The sequence below is a fragment of the Pyrgilauda ruficollis genome, unplaced genomic scaffold (assembly GCF_017590135.1).
Source record: "Pyrgilauda ruficollis isolate IOZ18807 unplaced genomic scaffold, ASM1759013v1 scaffold4, whole genome shotgun sequence".
NCBI lineage: Eukaryota > Metazoa > Chordata > Aves > Passeriformes > Passeridae > Pyrgilauda > Pyrgilauda ruficollis.
This window is the reverse complement of record NW_024525489.1, coordinates 21,765,219-21,785,648: the sequence shown is the minus strand read 5'-3', so window position 1 is coordinate 21,785,648 and position 20,430 is coordinate 21,765,219. Positions and strand designations below refer to the sequence as shown.

At 40.4% G+C, this 20,430-nt stretch overlaps 1 protein-coding gene across 4 annotated transcripts in view; it reads left to right on the top strand.

The window, feature by feature from the left end:
- The window catches only part of AFTPH (aftiphilin), a 42,629-nt gene extending 27,974 nt beyond the window's left edge, over nucleotides 1-14,655 (top strand). The window contains exons 7-10 of one of the 4 annotated variants that reach the window (XM_041476989.1): nucleotides 1,913-1,973; nucleotides 3,627-3,710; nucleotides 7,604-7,727; nucleotides 13,428-14,655. In XM_041476989.1, the coding sequence (XP_041332923.1) occupies nucleotides 1,913-1,973; nucleotides 3,627-3,710; nucleotides 7,604-7,727; nucleotides 13,428-13,572 (414 nt within the window). In that variant the 3' untranslated portion in view covers nucleotides 13,573-14,655. Of the gene's footprint in view, nucleotides 1-1,912; nucleotides 1,974-3,538; nucleotides 3,711-7,603; nucleotides 7,728-13,427 lie in introns of those variants that run through there. The other 3 variants (XR_005955917.1, XM_041476990.1, XR_005955918.1) reach the window with 3 other exon arrangements.
- The last annotated feature ends 5,775 nt before the right edge of the window (nucleotides 14,656-20,430 follow it).

Here is a 20,430-nt window from a genome sequence, read left to right as displayed (position 1 = left end):
AGCATCTGTGTAGGTGAGGGCTGCTTTACTTACCCTCTCTTTTGCAAAGTAGTTGAAGTCAGCAGAGTGGCCTCATCCCACAGAGCAGACTAATATACTTGGTATATTCTTATTCATTTGGAGTCAGACTTGTTTTTTCCCACTTTAGGAAGAATTCATCACATCCTTTGTCCTTTCCTTGTCAAATCTGAGAGTCAGGCCATCATTAAAGGCAAACTCTTAGCAAGCCATTGCTGCCACTTTTTCCATGCAGCTCTGGCAGTCATCAGTTGTGACTCAGGCCTTTGACACAAAATCTACTGGGTGTTTTCCTCAGTAAGAGTTGGTAGGAAGCCACTTTATTTCAATTTGAGTTCATTTTGCTCAGGGCAGAAAGCTAGTAAATTGTCATATTCACTACCCTTTTCTTTTCCTACAAACTTCTTTTAATGTTAATATAGTTTACATGTGACAAAGTTTAAACAAGCTGCTGATAACAGTGATCATTACTTCATCTGCTGGAGCTTCCACACTGCTGACATTATATCTATATGCAAATCATTTCAATGCCCACAATACCATTCCCAAAGCAAAGTAAAAAGTGAAGAATCAGTTTCTTAACCTCCATGGAGAAAGTACTGTTCAAGCTGTGCTCAGTACTGAAAGTATTTTTAAGACATTCGATAGTAAATGTCGTGCTTAGGAAAATCTTTCCTACAAGTAAATACAGAAAGCTCCCTCCCTTTGTTTTGCTTCCTGCAAACATCTAGCACCGAGGAAATGCCTTTTACAGTGAGCTTAATTGTGCTACAAAGCTACCTCAGGTTGCTACAGTCTCGATTAGTGAATCTGCATTTTTCTTCAGTGTCAGATGTTGGGAAGTTTTAAAATTATAAAATGAAGGCTGATTTTCTACAAAAGCAAGGAGAAGGTATGTCTCAGCCACTGGAAGCTTAACAAGTACTGATGTGTTTTAAAGATTGTTGCTGAGAACATCCATCATTTTTCTTCCATACTGTGTTTCTTTAGAAGTTGAGGGCACATCCTTTCCCAGTCCCTTCCCAGTTGACTTCAATGGGGAGAGAGCAGAGTGTAATGCACAGAAGTAGCATCTTCTTTCAGACATTTCTGCTACTGTCCCATCAGTTTGTGTCCTGAGAGTACAGGAAGACAGTGCTTGCAAGTCACACTGCACCTGAACACACCTTCCCTGCAGAGCATGGTCCCTGCTGCTTGCTTGTGTCCAAAAGGCTTAACAAGAGGAAATCAAAAGGCAAGGAAGGGCTCCCAGAAGGAGTCAGTGTTTCCATACTCTTCTTGTTCAAGCATTGCTGCCAATGGTTTGTATATAGATCAGATGAGGTAATTGTGAAAGGATAATAAGTTGCAGGACTTTTATTTTTAAAGGGGGTGAAGTGGAGAGGGTGTTGATAGTTTGTCCCTCACATGTGGGGATTGTGTTTCTTAAGAGCAAAACAAACCAAAAGAATGATTGGTTGTTTTATGATAAATAATATATATGATCAAGACAAAGACAGCTTTCACTGTTCTGAATTTGCCCTGTAATTGTGTATACATAACTTTTTATGCTAAGTGCCTCATCTTCCATGAAAGTAATAGTTTAATTTTCAATGGTGCCTTAAGGTTTGTTATTCAATTAATGTTTTAGTTAATTTGCAAATCCTATTTGAGTTAGAAGTTACCTAATCTCTAATCTGTGCTGATCAGAATTTAATGGACTTCCTATGGTAGAACAAATATACTTGGATTTCTAGTGCATATTATAAAAAGACATACCTCCCAAAAGTTGGAGCTTGATCATTTAGTTGTCTTTTTTAGTGTTTAGACGCTAAAGAATCTGTTGTTTGAACTGCTTTGCATTGTTGTAACCTGAACTGACTATAAAATCTGATTTCTGACTTTTCAACTCTAGGAATCTCTACCACCTGTCCAGTTTGACTGGAGTAGCAGTGGCCTTACTAACCCTTTAGATGGTACGTCTCTCCGTAGAGCCTCTAGCACCAGAGCTAGAGATAAGAAAGCTACAAAGTTCAGACAAACATCTATCTGCTGATTATTTTTTTAAGATATATACACACACACATATATAAAAATATATATATAATACTTATTTCTTACTCCTAACTTTGGAAATTCAGGCTTTCTTTCTGATTAACAGTTCCCCTATGTGAAGTATTACATAGTTTGAAAAATACGAAGTTAAGTATTATTTTAGATTCCTGCCATATGCTAGTGACACAGTGGCAATATTAACACTTCATTACGTATAACTGCAGATTATAATGAAACTCTGAACAAATGAGCATTTTAGGTTGATGAGTTTTACTTCCTAAAAGTATTTTTCACCAGTCAGCTATCTCTTTAGACATCCTCTGAATGACAAACTTCTGTAAAGTGGCTACTTCAAAGCACAATATTTTAACCACAAACTGTTTGCAAATAATACACTTCCTTAGCTGAAAGTTTTCAGATTTAAAGATAATTTTATATTTCAAAAATGTGACTTCATTCATTATCACTTTTGCTTAAACGATAGAGCTAATTATAGCTAATATATTAAAGAGGTAGCTACAAACTTGTTTGTATCTGTAAATGTATATAGTTATCACCTAAAAGACCCTTCACCTATATCTATTTTAATAGCAAAGTAAGTTGTGCCACTGCCTCCAGTGTCAGAAATGTAAGTGCATGCAAAGGAAATAAAACAAGTTCTGGAAATTTGTTTAATTGACAGACTAGAAACCTATTGAGAAACTCCTTTACAAGGAGCCTGCTGACGGCAGCTGATTGATGACACACAAGTTCAGAGGCAGGCTCAGATAAAGTGCATCTCTTACTGCACTGGTGTTGCCACACTGTGTTGTTGCAGAATGTGCGGGGTGTAAGAGCTTGGATAGCAATATCATGGTGCTGAAGGAAAGCCTGGATGGACCCTTTTGCTGTTGTCTGGTGTCTTACTACTTCAGTCAATCATCATGCTTTCTTTTTAACAAACAACTTTAAAATGTATCTTGGTTTGATTTCTGTTTTAGTACTAAAGGGGAACAGTATAATTTGCCAGTGAGGAACTGGACATAAGAGTGGCATTTGTTACCCAGTGGTCACACTGCTTTAAGATAATGGTAATTAATAGCTTAAAGCCACTAAATAAAATTTTGGTTTGTTTTTTTTTTTTCTTTTTGCTCTTTGCTATTGGAGGATCTGCTAAGTTTTCCTGATGAAAGAATGGCTTTCAATTTCAGTGAGGGGAGAAAAAGTCCATTATTTTTAACTATCAATTGACCTATATATTGTTTCCCTTTAACTGGTCACATCTCTCTCTCTGGGTCGTGCTGGTTCTCTTTCATTTTTAGATTGAAATAAATATTTCTATTTTAAAGTTACTAGTGTTGATTTCCTTGCTGCATTGTACATGAGGAAATGTGCACTGAATTAAGTTGTTAACATATTAGAAGGTACAAACTAATACTGTAAGCATTGTTTTCATGTCGATTTTTAAATTGCGTACTGAGTACTAATTATAACTTGCATGTTCAAGTGTGTGTCTTACCCCTTTTTACACATAAACCCCTCCCTTGGCTTACCTTCTATATGGCTGCCTACCAACACGGTCACTGAATTTCAAGCTAGTGGAGGTTCCACTCTTCTGAACCTTGATTTCTTTGGGCCCGTGGATGACAGTAGCTCTAGCAGCACCACCACAATCCCAGGTCAGCAGAGTGTTCAAACCACAACTGTAAGAATATAACAACTTACTAAAAGCATGAGCACATCACTTGACTTTCCTACAAACAAGGAGAAGTTTTACATTGCGTTTCTCTAAAATGTCTCTCTACTGCGTTTTTCCTTTAATCTGTGTTCTGTTTTCTGATGTTTTGTATCGAGTACGAAGTATTTAAAAGGTACTGTCAGCTCTGTATTTGTCACCTGCTGAAGGAATGAATGGCTTTTATGCTCTTGCAAATAGGATGTTAAAACACTTTTTTCAAATGAGAAATTCCAGAAGTTAACTCTTCTAAGCACTTAAGGAAAAATGGTGTAGATGTGGCAATTCCTAAAAGATGAGGTTTGCTCTCTTCTCTGAGTGCCTCCAAATTACAGGATTATGAGAATGTTTGGAAGCCATGTGTGAAAATAAATTTATCAACCTTGATACATGACAGCCCAAGAGGTCATGGACTACTCCTAATAATACAGTGAAAAAGGTGTTTTAACAGCCTTTATAATAGAAAAGAAGGATAGTTGCATGTTTGTGGGATATTAGAAATTCATTAATGTTAATTTTGAAACCAAAGCACTTTATCTGCAACTTACTCCCTTAAAAAGGAGATGAAAACACCACTCTCTCATTGAATAATGTGTGAAAGTAATTGAATTCATTTTTCACGTGGTTTTTACGTGCTCTGAGTATTTTGCACGAGCTTGTGAAAACCTACACTTTGAATAAATTCCTGCAGGAATTTCAGGGAACACTTTGGGGATTTGTTCCAGTGCATAGGTTAAATTGATAATGCAAGTACTCCTTCAATTCAATGCCTGAAGCCATGATAATCAATTTCTTCACAGGAAAGATATTTTTCCTCTTAGTGATTTTAATTTTTAAAACCCATTTATAAGATGTTTGGGGTCCTCCCACATTTCAAATAAATTATTATCGTTATTATGGTTTTTTTCTTTTTAAAAACACACTTTTTTAGTTTTAAAATCTAATCACTGAAAGCAATTTTATGACATGGCAATCTAAATGACTTTTTATTCCACCCTTGAGAAATACCATTATCAGGTGAAAGAGGGCAGATTTGTCATGGAAGTGACAGCTAGCAAAGTCAAGGTGCTTGAGTCCTACAGATTCTTTTGTAAATGTGTGCCAAGTCCACTGACACAAGTCACCAGTGCCCATTACACTTATTATTGCTTGTGTAGTTGGGTACATGCATTATTGCTTGTGCAGAAGGTGTGCACACTGGAAGGGCTTACTGGAGGAATACTCTGTTAGTCTTTTATTGCATTTTATTTTTTATGTTGTTGTTTCATCAAGTTACAGGTATCACCTTCTGTGGTATGCCCTATAGTGCTTTTACTTTTTTTTTTCTTCATTTCTTTTGGTTTGGCTTTGGGTTTCTTTTCTTACTGACTTGTTTCTGGGAAAGTCATTTGTTTCATGGCTTGCAGCTCGTGTGTTCGTGTGTGTGTTTAGGAGCTTTGTGTGGGGTTTGGTTGGCTAACTTTCCTTCAATATCTCATTAAGGTTTTACAGTGGTTTCCTTAAATACTCTCTCAGCATCTGAATAAAATGGAGAATATGCAACTCTTAAAAAATACATAAAATAATCGAAAGACAAATTGCTGGTTTGGTTTTTTTTTGCTTAAAGAAGATACTTTTATCAGTAGAAGTTTATTCTTTCTTTGGAGTTGTAGTTTTACTGGCTATAGATTGACAGAATTCTTCTCAGTCTGATTTCATCAGTACTCAAAATAACTTTTTAATAAAAATTTTCATTCCACGTTATGAATAGGAAGTTACTAATTTCTAGTATTTTCCCACAGATTTAGTGTATTGTTTTATTTTTCATGTTAATATTTTAACATAAATGCAGCTGAGTAAGAGGTGCCTAAAGAGCAGTAAATTGAGCAGTGACATCCCAAGACAGGACTGTAAATGGGAATATCTAAATGATGTAATTTACAAGGTTGCATTTAATGTTTGTTGCAGAGTTGCATGTCAAAGCGCTCCTTCCTTCAATTAGTTTTCCAATTTGTACCTTAATGGGATTTCGCAGGCTTCTGCAAGTCAAAGTGTATTTCTTCAAGGCTTCCTCTCCCTGATTGAAAATGGATATTTTATGGAATATTTAGGCTTTTTCCTATTTCTAAGTTCTGTAAACATCTGACATTTCTAGAAGTCTTGGTATACTGGTCTCAGGACAGTACATATTGTGATATTTTGCATGGAACTGGATCAAATTAACTGTCAAAATCCAGACTTAAAAAAACAAGTATATTAAAAGGACAACTGATTAATTTCTAATCAACTCATACTATGTGGAACAAATCTTCCACATCCTGCAACTTAACCAGATGATTTTCTTTATTTCACATTTTGGTCAGCTTAGTTTCCTCACAATAAAAGAAGAATTAACTTGTCCCAAAAGGATAAATGGTCAAGACACTGCTTGTAGAGAGCTCATGCAAAGCAGGTTTGAGGATGATTAACATCATCTGTTAGCACACACAGTGCTGCAGTTAGTGGTGGTAAAGGCAGGACAATAGGCACTGGCATTTATTTTTAGTAATCTTTTGGTGTTTCAGGAATACTTCTAAAAGCATCTTGATCCTGAGAATCATCAGCAAACATTAATAAATGCAGGTTTTGTATCAGGGAGCTGCACAGGACCACCAGGTCCCAGTATTTGCAGTGTTTGTTCTGCAGAAGGATGAAATGCTTTTGTGTTGTCCACACCAACAGGCACAAGTGTGACACCTGTTTAGCACAGAGGTGTCTGTGAATAAACACAGTGCTTATGAACAAAAACTTTGTGCTGTCTTTGAAAAACACCTTGTGAATGGCACATATGCACGCTTCATGAGACCTGCGAAGCATAAAATATCTGAAACTGTAACTAGGGAAGTATCAGCAATTTCAAATGCAACAAAGCTTGCTGTAACAGTCTTTCCTCTTGATTTATTTTGGTAATTCTAATTCCTATAATTTTTTTAAGAAATAGTATGTAATATTTAAAAATCCTAGAGCTACTGCCTACTGAGATGTGATGCTTGATACTAAACAGAATTTAACTCATACATGTATATTTTTTGCATACAGATTTCTACTGTTTGCAGTGTTTTCAGAACGAACTTTGCTGCTAAAATTTGAAATCCATTTGCAACAAAATTGATGTCAAAATTCAGCATCTGACCTCAGATACCTGAAGCTAGAAATTCAGGGCTGAAACATTCAGATTCTTAATGCGTTAGAAATACTTGAAAGTTGAAAAGGGAGCACAGACTAAAAGTTCTGGTGGTCCTGTGCATATTAGTATGTAACTTTTTTTTAATGCCATTCCACTTCTGTGTTTCATAAAAGCTTCTTTTCCTCACTTAAAATTTCTTAAACTTAAACACAACCCCTAGTGAAAAGCCATATACTAAATGAATGACAAACTATTGCATGCCAGTGTTGTTTGTAATCTCTAGGTGAAGAGTTGGTCCCTGTTAACATGCAGTGTTCTTTTAATACAGCCAGTTGAGTTGAAATAATTGAAACAATCCATTTCTGACACAGCTGACATTTTTATAGAGGTTTCACTCTAAAAAGTCAATCAGACTGGTTTTGTTTACTCACAGACTGAGACCTTGTATGCCAGACTTGATCCAAGGCATGTGTTTTGTACTACAGCTAAAAAAGCTGCTGAAAAAGGATGGGGAGAGAGGATGATGCTTCAGAAACACAAACATGTTCTGTCATGTTCTTTTCATGTATCTTGAAATTATAAATGATTCAGATGTTTACAGAAAACAGTCTCTAGCAAGTTGGTCTATGACTAATTATAGTTACGACTCTACTTGCCTCCAACCATCACTGATTATTATTTTATACTATAAGGTGTGGATCCTGAGTTGTATGAATTGACAACCTCAAAACTGGAAACTTCCAATGCAAGCAGCAGAGTGACTGATGCTTTTGCAAGGCTCATGTCCACAGTGGAGAAGGCAAGCACGTCCACAAGGTAAATGCTCTTCATTGCACATTATTCTTCTGTTTCTAAGGGTGGTGTGAAATGTGTGTGCCGTTTTAGGACGGAAGTTCCTGAATGATCAAAAGGCTTTTAATTTTAAATCTGAAGTTCATTGTACTGTAGTTCTTCTTTCAAATTATCTGAGAAGTCTAAAATGAGATAGGTAGGAGTTTATGAGCTGAAGGAAAAAGATCACCAGGACCTATGCTGAAAAGCTAGAAAAAAAAGACTGAAAAGACTGAGCTGGAGGAAGCAACTTTCTGAACATCAGAGCTGATTCCTGAGAGGGGCAGGGTAAATTGAATCAGCTCCGTGACCTAGGGCTGAGACAGAAGGCTCTCCTTGGACTCTGTAATTTATAAATACAAAATGTTGCACAAGTAAAATGATAACAGACTAATAATTATGACTATATGTGTCCCTTCACAAATATATCTAACAACTGTCAAAACTTCAGTGAGCAAACATCAGTTTAATTTTGCTATTGCAGGTTAAGGATTGAATGTGTAGTTGGTTTAGGATGTCATTTCTGCCTCAGTGGAGCACATGTGAAGTAGTTTTGTGCTTTTTTATAGGTAGTATCTATAGAAAGGCTTTAGACATCAAATAGCTTGCTTGAAGTCAGGGCGTTGATTGGGTCCAGAATCATCTCTCCATTTATAAGCTTGTGTTCTTTGGGCTTATTTTTTTATGTGTATCTTAGTAGTAGGATCCTAGACCGTCTTAACGTATAATTAGTGTCTGTGTCCTTTATAGAAGAAATGTTGAGGAATCTTTACCAAGTAAAACACTGGTTTTTTGGAAGTGTATGTCTCAACATGCAACAAGTACATGATAACATATCTTCACCCCCAAGTGAGCTTTAGGGTTTATTCAGCACTCTTAAAGTAGATGTGTTTTCATGCAACAGCCCTTAGGAAGAGGCACAGTAATGGTGGGGTGGAGCTGGCTTGCTTAAAATGACTAATTTGTAATTTTCAAGAGTTCTTTTCAAGCATGCTCTTTTACTGAGAAAACTATCTTCCCAGTTTTCCTGCAGTGATAATTTTGAAAGTGAACATGAAATCAACAAGCCATGAAATTTCAAGGGAGAACCAGTAGAGGGAACTCCCCACTTTGATGCTGATTTTGGATTGCCTCTTTTTCTATCCATGGAGTGCACATACTCTTCCTGGAGATACTGTAGTGGAAGTTTGGCTTTCAGGAATTAGAAAACATAGTTACAGTTGAAATACTTTTGTATTATATTCTAGCTTAATTTAAAAGTAACCACAGCAGGACATGCAAACTCTAAATGTATCTTTGTTGCGTCTGCACTCTTAGATTTGTACCTTGCTAAAGCTGTCTTAGCTTTTTGTTTTCAAAGAGACTTTGCTTAAATGAGTGTTGACCCTCATTTTTCTGTACTGTCTTTTTCATATGAGGGGTGTGGGGTTTTTTCCCATTGCTTCCACAATGCACTTGAAAGCTCTTACTTGTGCTCTTAAAGCTCTTTATCCAGATGTCAGAGCTCTTCCCCTGTTCTGGAGAGCATTGCTTACCAGCAGGAGTTGGTTCTAGATCTGTGATGTAGCAATATGTCAGACTGGGACCGCAGTCTTGGAGGCTAAGTTCAGACACACACAAGGATTAGCTGTTTTCATGGTTTGATACATTTTGCATGTTCTTATCAACTCTGAATTTAAAAAAAAAATTCAAGTGCTTTTTCTTCTTAATTTCAAACTCCCCAAAAGTAAAACAGTCTGTTTTTTCAGGCTAGAAGCCTCCTGAGAAATAAGAAGGTATAGCCTCAGCAGTATGCCAACTGGTGTGGCACAATGTTAGCTTTTTGTAATAAATTTGGGGTTTTTTTCAGTTTTTTTAATTCTTTTGTAATGAACTGGAGACTTTAAAATAGCAGTGGCTGGGTACAGCCAGCTCAACGAGAATAAGGTTCATGCACCAGCCTGGAAATGTTAACTATTAGACATCCATGGTAACTGACTGAGGAAGACAAAACCAGTGGATTAGGATCACTTTGATGGCAACTTTAGTTGTGCTGAGGCTATCCTGTGTCTGTGACTTGGCTGAACTCAGGATCTTTAGGGTTAAGTTTAGAGTGAAAATACCACTGTTCAGCTGTGGGATGCCATGTGAAGAGTCATCTTTGTCTAAAGTAGCCCTGTCTTTAGTTGCAAAGCCATCTCTTGAACCAGAAAGTCTGTTTCTCAGCAGGAAAGTATTGGGAGAGGAGGAAAACTTCCCCCTCAGCTTGAGCCTGAAACCCTGACAGCAGCAGTAAGTGTTGAAGGTCAGGGATCCAGAGCAGCATTCCACAGTCTCCAGCCTTGCCTAGTTCCATAGAATTGGCAGAGATCAAAAGTTTATCTGCTGTCTTTTTGAAGGAAAGCAGAGCACTGATACCTTTCCAAGAAATGGCCAAAACCCTCATTTAAACTGGAAATACTCCTTGGGGATGGTGTTGCATGGAGCAGGCTAACTCTTAATTACAGAGTGTTTTTAAAGTGCATTTCTCTAATCAGCTCGTTGTTGCTGATAAAACCTGGCCTTGCTGGTGCTATCCTAAAAACCCTTTGCAAACATGAGAGGTGACTGAAGCCCTGAAAGACTTGAATGCTGCAGGAAGGGGTTGGAATGCAAAATAGAACAGTGACATGCAAGTGATGGATGGACAAAGCATTCCCTCTTTCTTGCCAGGTTTTCTTCCAACAACTTTCCTGCCTGTAAGTCTGGTTCATTTCTTGTGGCTTAGTGTTAACATGCCTTTGAAAAGGAAATTTAGTGCCTACGGATAGAGGGGCTGGTACAAATGCTTGGGTAGAGGTATCCCTCCTGTCTTTCTTGGGAGGGAATGTAACCTAGTGTAAGAGAAAAGATGGATAGGGGCAAAGTGTGCTGTAGAGGATTATTTTGAAACCTCAATGAGGCAGAGACTTTGTTTTGATCCAGGGATGGGTCCTTTCATGGTTTTGTAATCAAAAGTTCTGATTTCAAAGCAGACAGAAATAGGACAGCTGCCACTGATGGTCCACTCACTCAGGTGTCTGTTCTTTAAGCCATGGCACCTAGAAATGAGGAGTGCTCGAGCAGGAGAAGCTCTGCAGGGCTCCTTTCCACAGATCAGGGCTCAGCAAAAGAAGCTCTTGGTAATGGGAGCATCTTCAGCAAAAGGGGTGCCTGAAGTTAATGCACAGTTCCTTCTCTTGCCTGTATTAAAGAACATCACAGTTAGTAGGCAGTTTGCTACCTTTAAAAGTTAAAACCTGTCTGCAGTGGTGATGCTACTTTGTCTTTTAAAATTAGAGCTAATGAGTAGCTCTTTAGGGTTGCTCTGGTGATATTTGCTACCAGAAGTGTTGATTGTTACCCAGAAAGTGTGCTTGCAGTGTCCAGTTTTGTTGTATTGCAGAGGAACCTGCCTCTCTCCATTGAGGAATGGAGAATTTTGGCCATCTCATCTCTTTCTGCACTGAGATGATTCCTAGAAAGGGTTTGAGTCTCATTAGCAAGTGGTTGTATCTATAGTTCTGTCTTGGTCACAGTTAAGCAGTGGTTGCTGTGTTAGTGTATTAGCTTCTCCTGCTTTAGAGATACCTTTTACATTGCATTGGAGTTGGTAAATTATTGCAAAGGGGAATATTCCAGCCAGAAGGGGAGCAGTGGGTAACTGGGTGAGATTGGCACCTCACTGATGTGCGTGTTCTGCAGAGAGCAGCTGGCACAGCAGGAGTGATGGCACTGTCCTGTGACAAAGGTGCTGCATGTGACCACGGAGTGAAAGGCAGCACTGCCTCTGGGACCCAGCAGTGCCGTTTCTTAGCATGCTGTAATTGAGCAGAGGAGGAAGAGGAATATAAATAGCAAGGAGTGTGTGAGCTCCATCTAGCCTGATGAACAATTACAGGAACATCTCCAAGGCAGCCCTCTTCCCTTGGCTTCCTCTGCCAAACACTCCTTTGTTAGCTCTAAGTCCTTGATCATCAGGAGTTGGTACCTTTAAGAGGCTTGTGGTAAGTGATTATTAATAGTGGCACCAGATACTGATAACAGAGTGGTGGGTGAGAACCACATTTCAACAGCTCAGAGATAGTCCTTTGAGTGCAAACAGAGCTGACTGTGAAGTTGTTAGAGGAGGCACATATTGGCTCTCTGCTCCTTCCTTCAATAAAACCAGCACACAGCTTTGTTTATCCTCCAGAATTTGGTAATCTGCCTAGTCAGTAGCTCGTGAAATTCCACTGCAGCAGAGAAAAAAAAGTATTGCTGTTCTGTGAAGGTAAGTCAGATTTAGTATTTATGCTGCCTCATCTAGAGAAGTTTCCTTAAGTGGGGATTTCAAGTAGCAAACAGAAGTGATAGTTCAGTGTCAGCACAATGATCAGTGGTGATGGTCACCACAATCATCAGATGTCGAGGATGCATTTGACTCCAGCTCTTTTTTTCTTCTAGCTAAGGAATTCTGAGGTTTCTGTGGAAGCAAACATGTGGCCCCTTACTTTCCACTGGTCTCTGCTCAGCTGAGGAAACAATCCTCATGGGTGCTGACAAAAGTACCTGTTGCTTCATGACTGGAGTGGACATTGCCCTTTCATGGGCTTCGTTTAAAGTTTATAAATAAGACCAGATACAGAAGGGAGATTGCTGAAGCGTTCTAGGGAAAGCAGTTTCTTTAGTTCAAGCATTTTGTCTCAGCTTTTTTTCCCACAAAGGTGAGGGAGCTTATTCAGTTGCAATTTCTTACATCATTACAGGATTTAGCAGGTGCCTTTTTGAAACTGGAATAATGTTTGATGGAAAACTGAATATTTCTAGTGGTATGCAGTGTTCTTCAGAGATAAGCCAGATATGTGTAAAGTGTGGATGTTTGGGCAAAGGAGGGGGGTCTGTAGCAGTCTGAGCCAGGCTTCATTTTACTTGGGAAGTGTGAATTTTTTGCATAATAGTGAGAACCAAGTGACATGGGATTCAGACTTCTTTATTCATTTGTGCTCAGTAATTCTTGTGAATAATGCAAAGGGCAAAGTAAACCCTAGTGATTCCCAAACTGCTGTATGCATCGTGGCTGCTCATACTCCTGCACTTCAAAGCAAGTAGATACACTTATTTGTGAGGCACCTTCTGCTGCTGCTGAATCCTGAGGGGAAAAAGGGTTTTGGGATCACAATGTAGAGTGGCATTATGGGCAGTCTGAGAACAGTCATGTTGAAAACACAAGATAAGTGCTTTTTTATATTAAAATTACTGAGAAGTAACTTAGGTGTTTCTTAATGTCCTTTTAAGATCTTTTCCATTTTATTTTTGAAGAATTGTACCAGATTTAGGTAGTTTAGAACTAATGCTCCAACTGTTTTATGTCTAGAATATGGGCATGATTGACTCTTCAAGTGAGTCTCTTGACTCTTGAAGCTGCTAAAAAACCAAAGGAAAAAATCTCTAAAAATTATCATTTGAATAGGACTTCTTTTCCTTATTGCAACAATATACACAGGAACATTTTGCTGACTCTCTCTGTTACCACATTATTGGTAGGCAGGTAGGTATTATAACATTAGACTACCTTCAAGTAGCTTACAGAAGTGCCTGTCAGTGGGAGACAAGCTGACAGAACATTGCTTCAATCAGTGATTGTTTCAGTGATCCCAGGGCTATCAGGTACTGGATTAATGCACTTTGTTCTTTTCTTCCCAACAGGAAGCCTAAAAAGGAAGAACATCTTAGTGAAGAGGCTGCCAAGGTGATTTCTAGCCTTCCTGACTTAACTTTCATGCATGCCAAGGTGTTGATGTTCCCAGCCACATTAACACCTTCAACAAGCTGCCAAGAAAAGGTAGACTAAAGTGATGTGAATTGGACGTTTTCTATTGATTTTTTTTTTCTTCCCTCTGCGGGTCGTAAAAAGCAATCTTGCTTTAATTAAAAAAATATCAAGTTCAGATGATTTGTTGGTAAGCAGCACTAGAAAGGTATACATAGTAATGTATATTTATTTACATACTGGAGTCCTAAATTTATATTAGAGAAAAATGTAAATAATTGGGGGTAAATCTTTTTGAAGATCTATTCTTTTTGTTGTGCTGGGCTGTATACATTTATGTCTTTGTGAAATACACTGGTGGTGTCCTTCTTAAAAAACTTTTAAAAGTTAAAAAAAAAATCCTATAAACACATAATGAAAACTTCAGTCTTCACAATCTGTGAAGTTCCCCCTTAAGACTTTCAGATTGCATTGAGCAACTTTTTCTTTCCTGCATATATTAAAATACTTCTTGCTGGAAAAAAAAATCAAAAGGTAATGTTGTCCCTTTTGTGGGTTTTTCAGTTATTGTTTCTTTAAAACCCAGTAATTTCTTTTGTGTTTTAACAAGCTTAAGATGTGTTTTTCCTTTTCTTTTCCCCCATCCCCTCCCCCTGTTTGATTGGTTGGCTGATCAGTTTTTATGTTCTTGAACTTCAATAGTATGGCTCTGTCATTGTATAGCCTTTTGAAAGGTATGCTGTCAGTAATTTCTTGTTCCAGTTATGGATTACTGTCTAAACACTTGATACTTGATTTTTATTTTTTTTTTGGTCATTAGAAGGTTGTCTGCTCTTAATCAGTTTGATTTGGAAAAGAAGGACCAAAACAATATGAATGTCTTACAATGAAATTTACCTGTTAAAAATTTTTATGTTCTGTTGTACCACTATTCCTGTTTGATTTTGCACAGTGTAAAATGACATAATCATAGATTGCTATGGTTTTAGGCTGTATATACAGTAAAAAACTATGGGTTGTAAATGTCTGGGGAAATTCCTATGGAAAAAAGAGAGCTATGTCGAAGAACCTCTAAAAAGGTCAATATGCATGCCCAAGGTCTTTTGAGATTTAAGTGTGTAAATTTCCTTTTAGCTTACACAAAATAAAATAATTTAAAAGATACATATGTATACAGCCTGCTATCTTTTTTTACAGAATGTGTGCATTGCTCACTTTTCTGTTAGTGGTAAAGTTGATGCGCTATAGGACCTTCCCACAAACCACACCTGGCAGGGCCTGCAGATTTTCCTTCAATTTTCCTGTCTCTTGGTCGTGTTGGGAGTCAGTCTTTTACTTCTGTCTCCAATTTCCCTTCTGGCTTGTAGGGCAATGTGGCTCATGATATTTAGGGTTAGAGACTTCTTCAGAGCAATGGGCAAGATTCAGCTGTAAGAAACACCAGCTATGGTGAGGTGAGAAAGGACAACTGGGTTTGCTGATTTCTTAGCTACAGAAAACCAGAAACACAGCAGCCACTGGATTCTCCTCTCGTGTGTTAGCTTGCACTGTAGCTCTGTGTGCAGCCTCTCATCAGAGGGTCTCAGTGGAGCTGAGGCATGGGGCTCTCAGGGTCTCTGCTGCTGCAGGTAAGGCATGTTTTGGGTGCTGCTGTTTCTGGATGGTGCATGGACATAGACTCTTCCTTGTCTTTATTATGTGCACAGCTCTTGAAGTGCTTAGTAGTCACCACCAGTTCATCACCTAACATCTTGTTCTGAGAAATCTCTGGTGTGTTTTTTATCTGTTATTTGAATTCCTTATTGTCTGACAGCACTTGGGTTGGAAAAACCTGAGTTTGATGTCATCAGCTGGGTAAGCTGAAAGCTTGTCCTTGCAAAAGGAAGCTTTTTACTCTCCTTGAGAGACCAGTGCTGGGGTTCCATCTTTGTGAGTGCAGGAGTTTCAGTGAGTGGTGGCTACTCGGAATTGAGAGAGCAGCTCCTATGGCTATGGTAAAGTTAATTTGTAAAGGCTAAATTGCCTCCTTTGCCCTCTAATTAGTACTGCAGTGTACAATGATGTGGTATCAAACTGCACCCTGTTGTAGCAGAAAATGTTTAAGCAAAAGCCATCTGCTTTAGCATGTAGCCCCAAACCCACTTCTGTTTGCTGTTTCTGCAGATTTTCAATACAGCACTGACTTCATGCCCGTTACATGTCAAAATTAGCTTTGCTAATCTCCCAGGTTTAGCACAGTATTCTGTAGTGCATGCTTATTGTATCCTTCAGTTCTGGTGCTGGGCTGCTGTAGGTTAAAATTGGTGCCTTTGTTTCCGTGGCTGTGGCATGTCCCTTGGAGCTGGAGCAGTGGGATAGCTGCAGCACAGAGCTATAGCTATTGTTTCAAGGAGAATATGTTTAGGAGCTGACTCATGATCCTTGTCTGGCAGCGAGTGGACTGAAGTATTAAGGAGAGGTGGGGGTGGAAGTGCCAGCTGCAAGTTGATCTTTAGTCTCCTCACAATTGCCTCCAGAGGCAGCTGCCCATTTGTCTTCCAGTCCCTGAGTGCAGTTCTGGTGGCCTGCCGTGGATGGGGGAGGGGAAAAAGGAGATTTCTATTGTGACTGATGTACCAATCTGAAACTTTGTAAAACCTGGTACTATCCAGAATGTGTTTATGGGATTTTTATGTTCTTTCTGCATCCCACAGGCCTTCACAGTGCTGAAAGATGTAAAGCTTATATCCAAATTCAGCCTTTTGCAGTAGATGCTGCCTGCCTTAAAATGTAGGACTGCTTTTTGTTTCCTAGCTTAAGCCTCCTTTTTTGTTGTTGATGGTGGGATGGACAGACAGGATCCTCTTGCTTCTCTGTCTTGTACAGGCAGCTTTGTTCCTACTCAGAAAGTTTTGGCTTAGAGATTCAGCTGCATCGGGGTTATCCTTCCATGCTGTTCCCATTGACACAACATGCAGTGTCTGGTTTAATCTTGCCAGTAGCCTCATGGGCAGGATGGCAGTTGATGCTTTGTGCACATTTGTGTTGCTGTGCATTGTCACCAGACATGTCAGGGTGCATCACTTTCCCCCCAGATCTGGTGTCACTGAGGAGGGAGTGCCTATGTGCCCGTCCAGCCCAAGCAGCGGAGGACACCTGGTTCAGATGCAATTCCCTGAGTTGGCACATGGCCATGAAGCAAAGTCCAAAGATCCCACTGTGAAGTGAGCTGCAGGCTCCTGAATGACTGCTGAGATGGGCTGGGCTCTGCTAGTGTTATCTGAAAGACTGTGCTGTGAGACTTGGGGGTTCAGCTCTGCCTTACCCAGAGCACCACCACCTGCTGCAGGTGCTGGCAGTGCTGGACTGCCCACAGCACCTGGAACGTTGATACCTTCTCAGAATATCATTAGCTAATTCATTTTGAGATGCCAAAAGTAAAGCTGCAAATAAGTGTGTGTACATGTCCTCAAATGCAGTGAGTGTGTACTGAAGTTAACTCTTATCACATTGAGTTGTTGTACAGAATTTTGCCTGGTAGTGAAATCATCGTGTGGAAAGTTCGGTTGTTGGACTGCTGCACTTGAGCTGAATATCTGGTGGGCTTTTAGGATATGAGAGAGATGTAGCCCAGTGCATGTAAGATTAATCACCCTTGGTCCAACCATTTACATTTTGTGCCAGTTCTGCAACTCTGCATATTTATCTTGTAAATTTCAGAGCATTTTGAAAATACAGGATAGTTGCAAAATACACTTGAGTATCATTTATAAAAGCGTAGGTCATCTAATCATTGCATAGTACCTGCTAGGAGTGTCTGCTACAAAATCAGAGAAGTTTTTTGTCTTCTGGCCTCTGCCAAAGAGCATAGCTGTTAAAGGCAGCAAGCAGCCTGGTTGCTCCCTCCAGAGAGTCTGGTATGTGAAAGGAGATGGGAAGAAACACATTTAAATTCAGAGGCCTAAAAACAATTGGAGGAGGAGCTGGAAGAAAACACAAAGCAAGAGCTCAGCAGAAGAAGAAACAGGAAGGTGAAGCAGTACTCAGAGTATAGGCAGCTGGGATAGCTGTAGGAAGAGCAGATGGTGGAGAAAGTGGGATACAAGCATGAGGAGCAGGAGCATTTGGAGAGAAGGGAAAGCCTGGGCTGGATTACAGGTGCACACACTGTGCCCACTGGCTGCTTTCCTCCAAAATCTGGAACTGAGCCTTGGAGCTGCACGGGTCTGAGTTCCTGTTCTGCAGAAGAAATGTGTCACAGCCGTGGGGTGCGTGGGAGCTGCATCACCACAGCCCCCCTATTGCTGTCGGTTATTGTTGGTAGAGAGCTGGACTGCAGACTGAGGGTTTAAATGCAGCTGCTGGTGCCTGTCATAGCATTGATACAAGTCCAGATGTTAGAAGACCTTTTTCAAAAATTATTTTGTGATAAGGAGATACAATGTCTTTTCTCACTGTAGGTGTAAAATCAAATCCTCCAAAGCAAAGCTCTGCCATGGATTTGGAACTGCAGCTTCAGTCCTGTCATGTGTCTGCAATGTGACATTTGTTGCTACATATCCTTCTGTCTTCACCTGATCCTTGCCTCGTGCCCTGCGCAGATTTATTCTCTGAATCGGCGTAGTGCAGTGAAACTCTTCTCTGAAGGGCCCCTGCTTCCTGTGGCTGAAGGGAAGGGGTAGCCCTGTGTGGAAATTGCAGAGCAGGCACAGAGGAGTGTGATGCTCTCCTGGCTGGAAGCAGCTGGCCATGCCAGCTTTTTTTGCAGGCGATCACTTGTGCACTTCTGTCATTTGGTACCCAGCATGAGTTGCCTGATTGGAATGTGCAGAAATGCTAATTTCTGTGGGATGCAGCTTAAGCAGTTAGGAGCTTTGCTTGTTTGATACTCAGTCGTGGCTCTGTGGCACTGGGGGTCAGGTTCACATGTGATGCATTCAAAACTGATGGAGCTCTTGTTTTCATCGTGTCAACCTGTACTTAAAAAATGTAATATATGTTGTTAACCCTGTGTTACAGACAGGTTGCGAAGATCAACTCTGTCAGCAATATCTGAGAAGGACTCAGCTGGCACAGGTCTCACACACATCTCAAAGGCAGAGGGGAATTCTGGCTGTCTCATGTCTGGATTCACTATATGCTCACCACAGAAAAGTATTTTTCTTAGTTTAGGGTCTCTGAGTCTTCCTCTGCAGGTCCCCTGATTCTGTCAGGACCCTGCTGCCCTGGCACATATCTACAGAGGTTTCTGGTGCTGTACACCATGCAGTAATTGCATTGTGTGCCTCAAGTTAGGCTTGGGACTACTTCTAGAATATGAAGGGGCAAACAAATATTTCTCCTTGAACTAGAAGACACTGGGGTCCTGTAGAAAACAAAATAATTCAAAGGAGAGTCAAACTAGGGTATTGTACATATTTTTAATGTTTGCCTAAACATCCTTAATGATTCTTCTGACTTGGTTTTCCATATGCTTAATGATCCTTTTGGTATAGTTTTGTGTGTTTAGAATATGTACCCTGTGTGTGCCATATACTGATCTGAGGCATCAGATTGGGCTGTATTCCCTGAGGGATTCTGCAGGGCTGTCACCTGTGCCCTCACTGGTTGTGTGCCCAGGTGGCGTTTGCTACACCTACTGTCAGTGGAGCTGCTGTGAGTGATCTTTGCTCCTCGGGGTTAGTGCTGGTGCATGAGCAGGTCCTGGTGTTTGCATGGTTCACACCAGGTCCAGCAAACAAACCCCAAAATATCAGTAGGTTCCCTGCTAGGATTTCTGCCATGGTGTGAGCCTCACCTTCCATATTTAAAGCAAGGAAGTTATGTGGAGAGGGAGGGGAAGCCAAGGGGCAGGTTCAGCTCAGCAGCATGTGTGTGCTTTTGGTTTTGCTTTTCCAATGAAATGTGTCTCAGTTGGTTTTAGACTCTTTAAGTGATTAAACACTCAGTGTTCCTTTCCCTCAGCACAGAATTGCAGATAGGGCAGTTTACTGAGGCCAGGTGTAGTTTTCAAGACTGTCTTCATCTTACAAACAGCAGAAAGTGTTGCCTTGGCTGAGTTGGTCTTCAGGAGGCATTGCACAAGGGGAGAAAACCAAGTTCTTTGGATCAGACCTTATAGTGCTGCCTGGCCTCCAGCTGCTCAGCAGGATACCTCGTAGGAAAAGCAGCTGTCAGGGGTACCTCAGGGAGCTGGGGTCGTGCCATGGTGCTGTGGGCACCCCAAACCTTGCTGCAGCACAAACCCCAAAGACTCGGTGGTGTTCAGCTCCATCCTTGTGAGCCACGTGAGCTGGCCTGGCTGTGCACAGGGGTGAACCCTTTGGATTTGTACCCTGGGGGGAAAAGTCCATCCCACCCCAAGCACTTTTGGTGGCATGGATGCAGCACCTTGTGCCACACTGGGAGTTGGTCTGTTACAGACTCCAACTCCAGTAATAAAAGGAGCAGACAAATTGGCCTCTCCCATGCTAGATCCGCATTGCTAATTGTCAGCTGCAGCTTGTTGGTGTAAGTAGCCCAAAGGATCCCTAGTAAAGGTCTCCCCTAGTGCTTGAGGGAGCAGCAAGTCTTGGCCACAGCAATACAGGGGAAAGGAAGGCAGTCCTGCTGCTCATGCCACACAGCTTAATCCCAACATGTCTTCCCAAAGCCAGTGGACAGCTCTATGATCAAAGGAGCAGATTGAGGTACAGTGGGATGTGCAGAAGACACATGTGTTGGTCATGGCAGAACTGTCTCTGTCTAATGTTCTTGTTCCATGTTCTCTGTGTAATGTTCAATGTTCTGGTGTCCTCTGGGCTGTCACTCAGGTCTGCAGAGCTGTGATATTGTCTGAATTGTAATTTTTGCTGTGGTTGGAGCTGGTTTTTCAGGTCTTTTCGGTTGAGGAAAAGAAGTGTGTGAGGAGACTACCTGGAAAGAACAAGTGAACACTGGCAGCTGTGTGCAGACACTCCA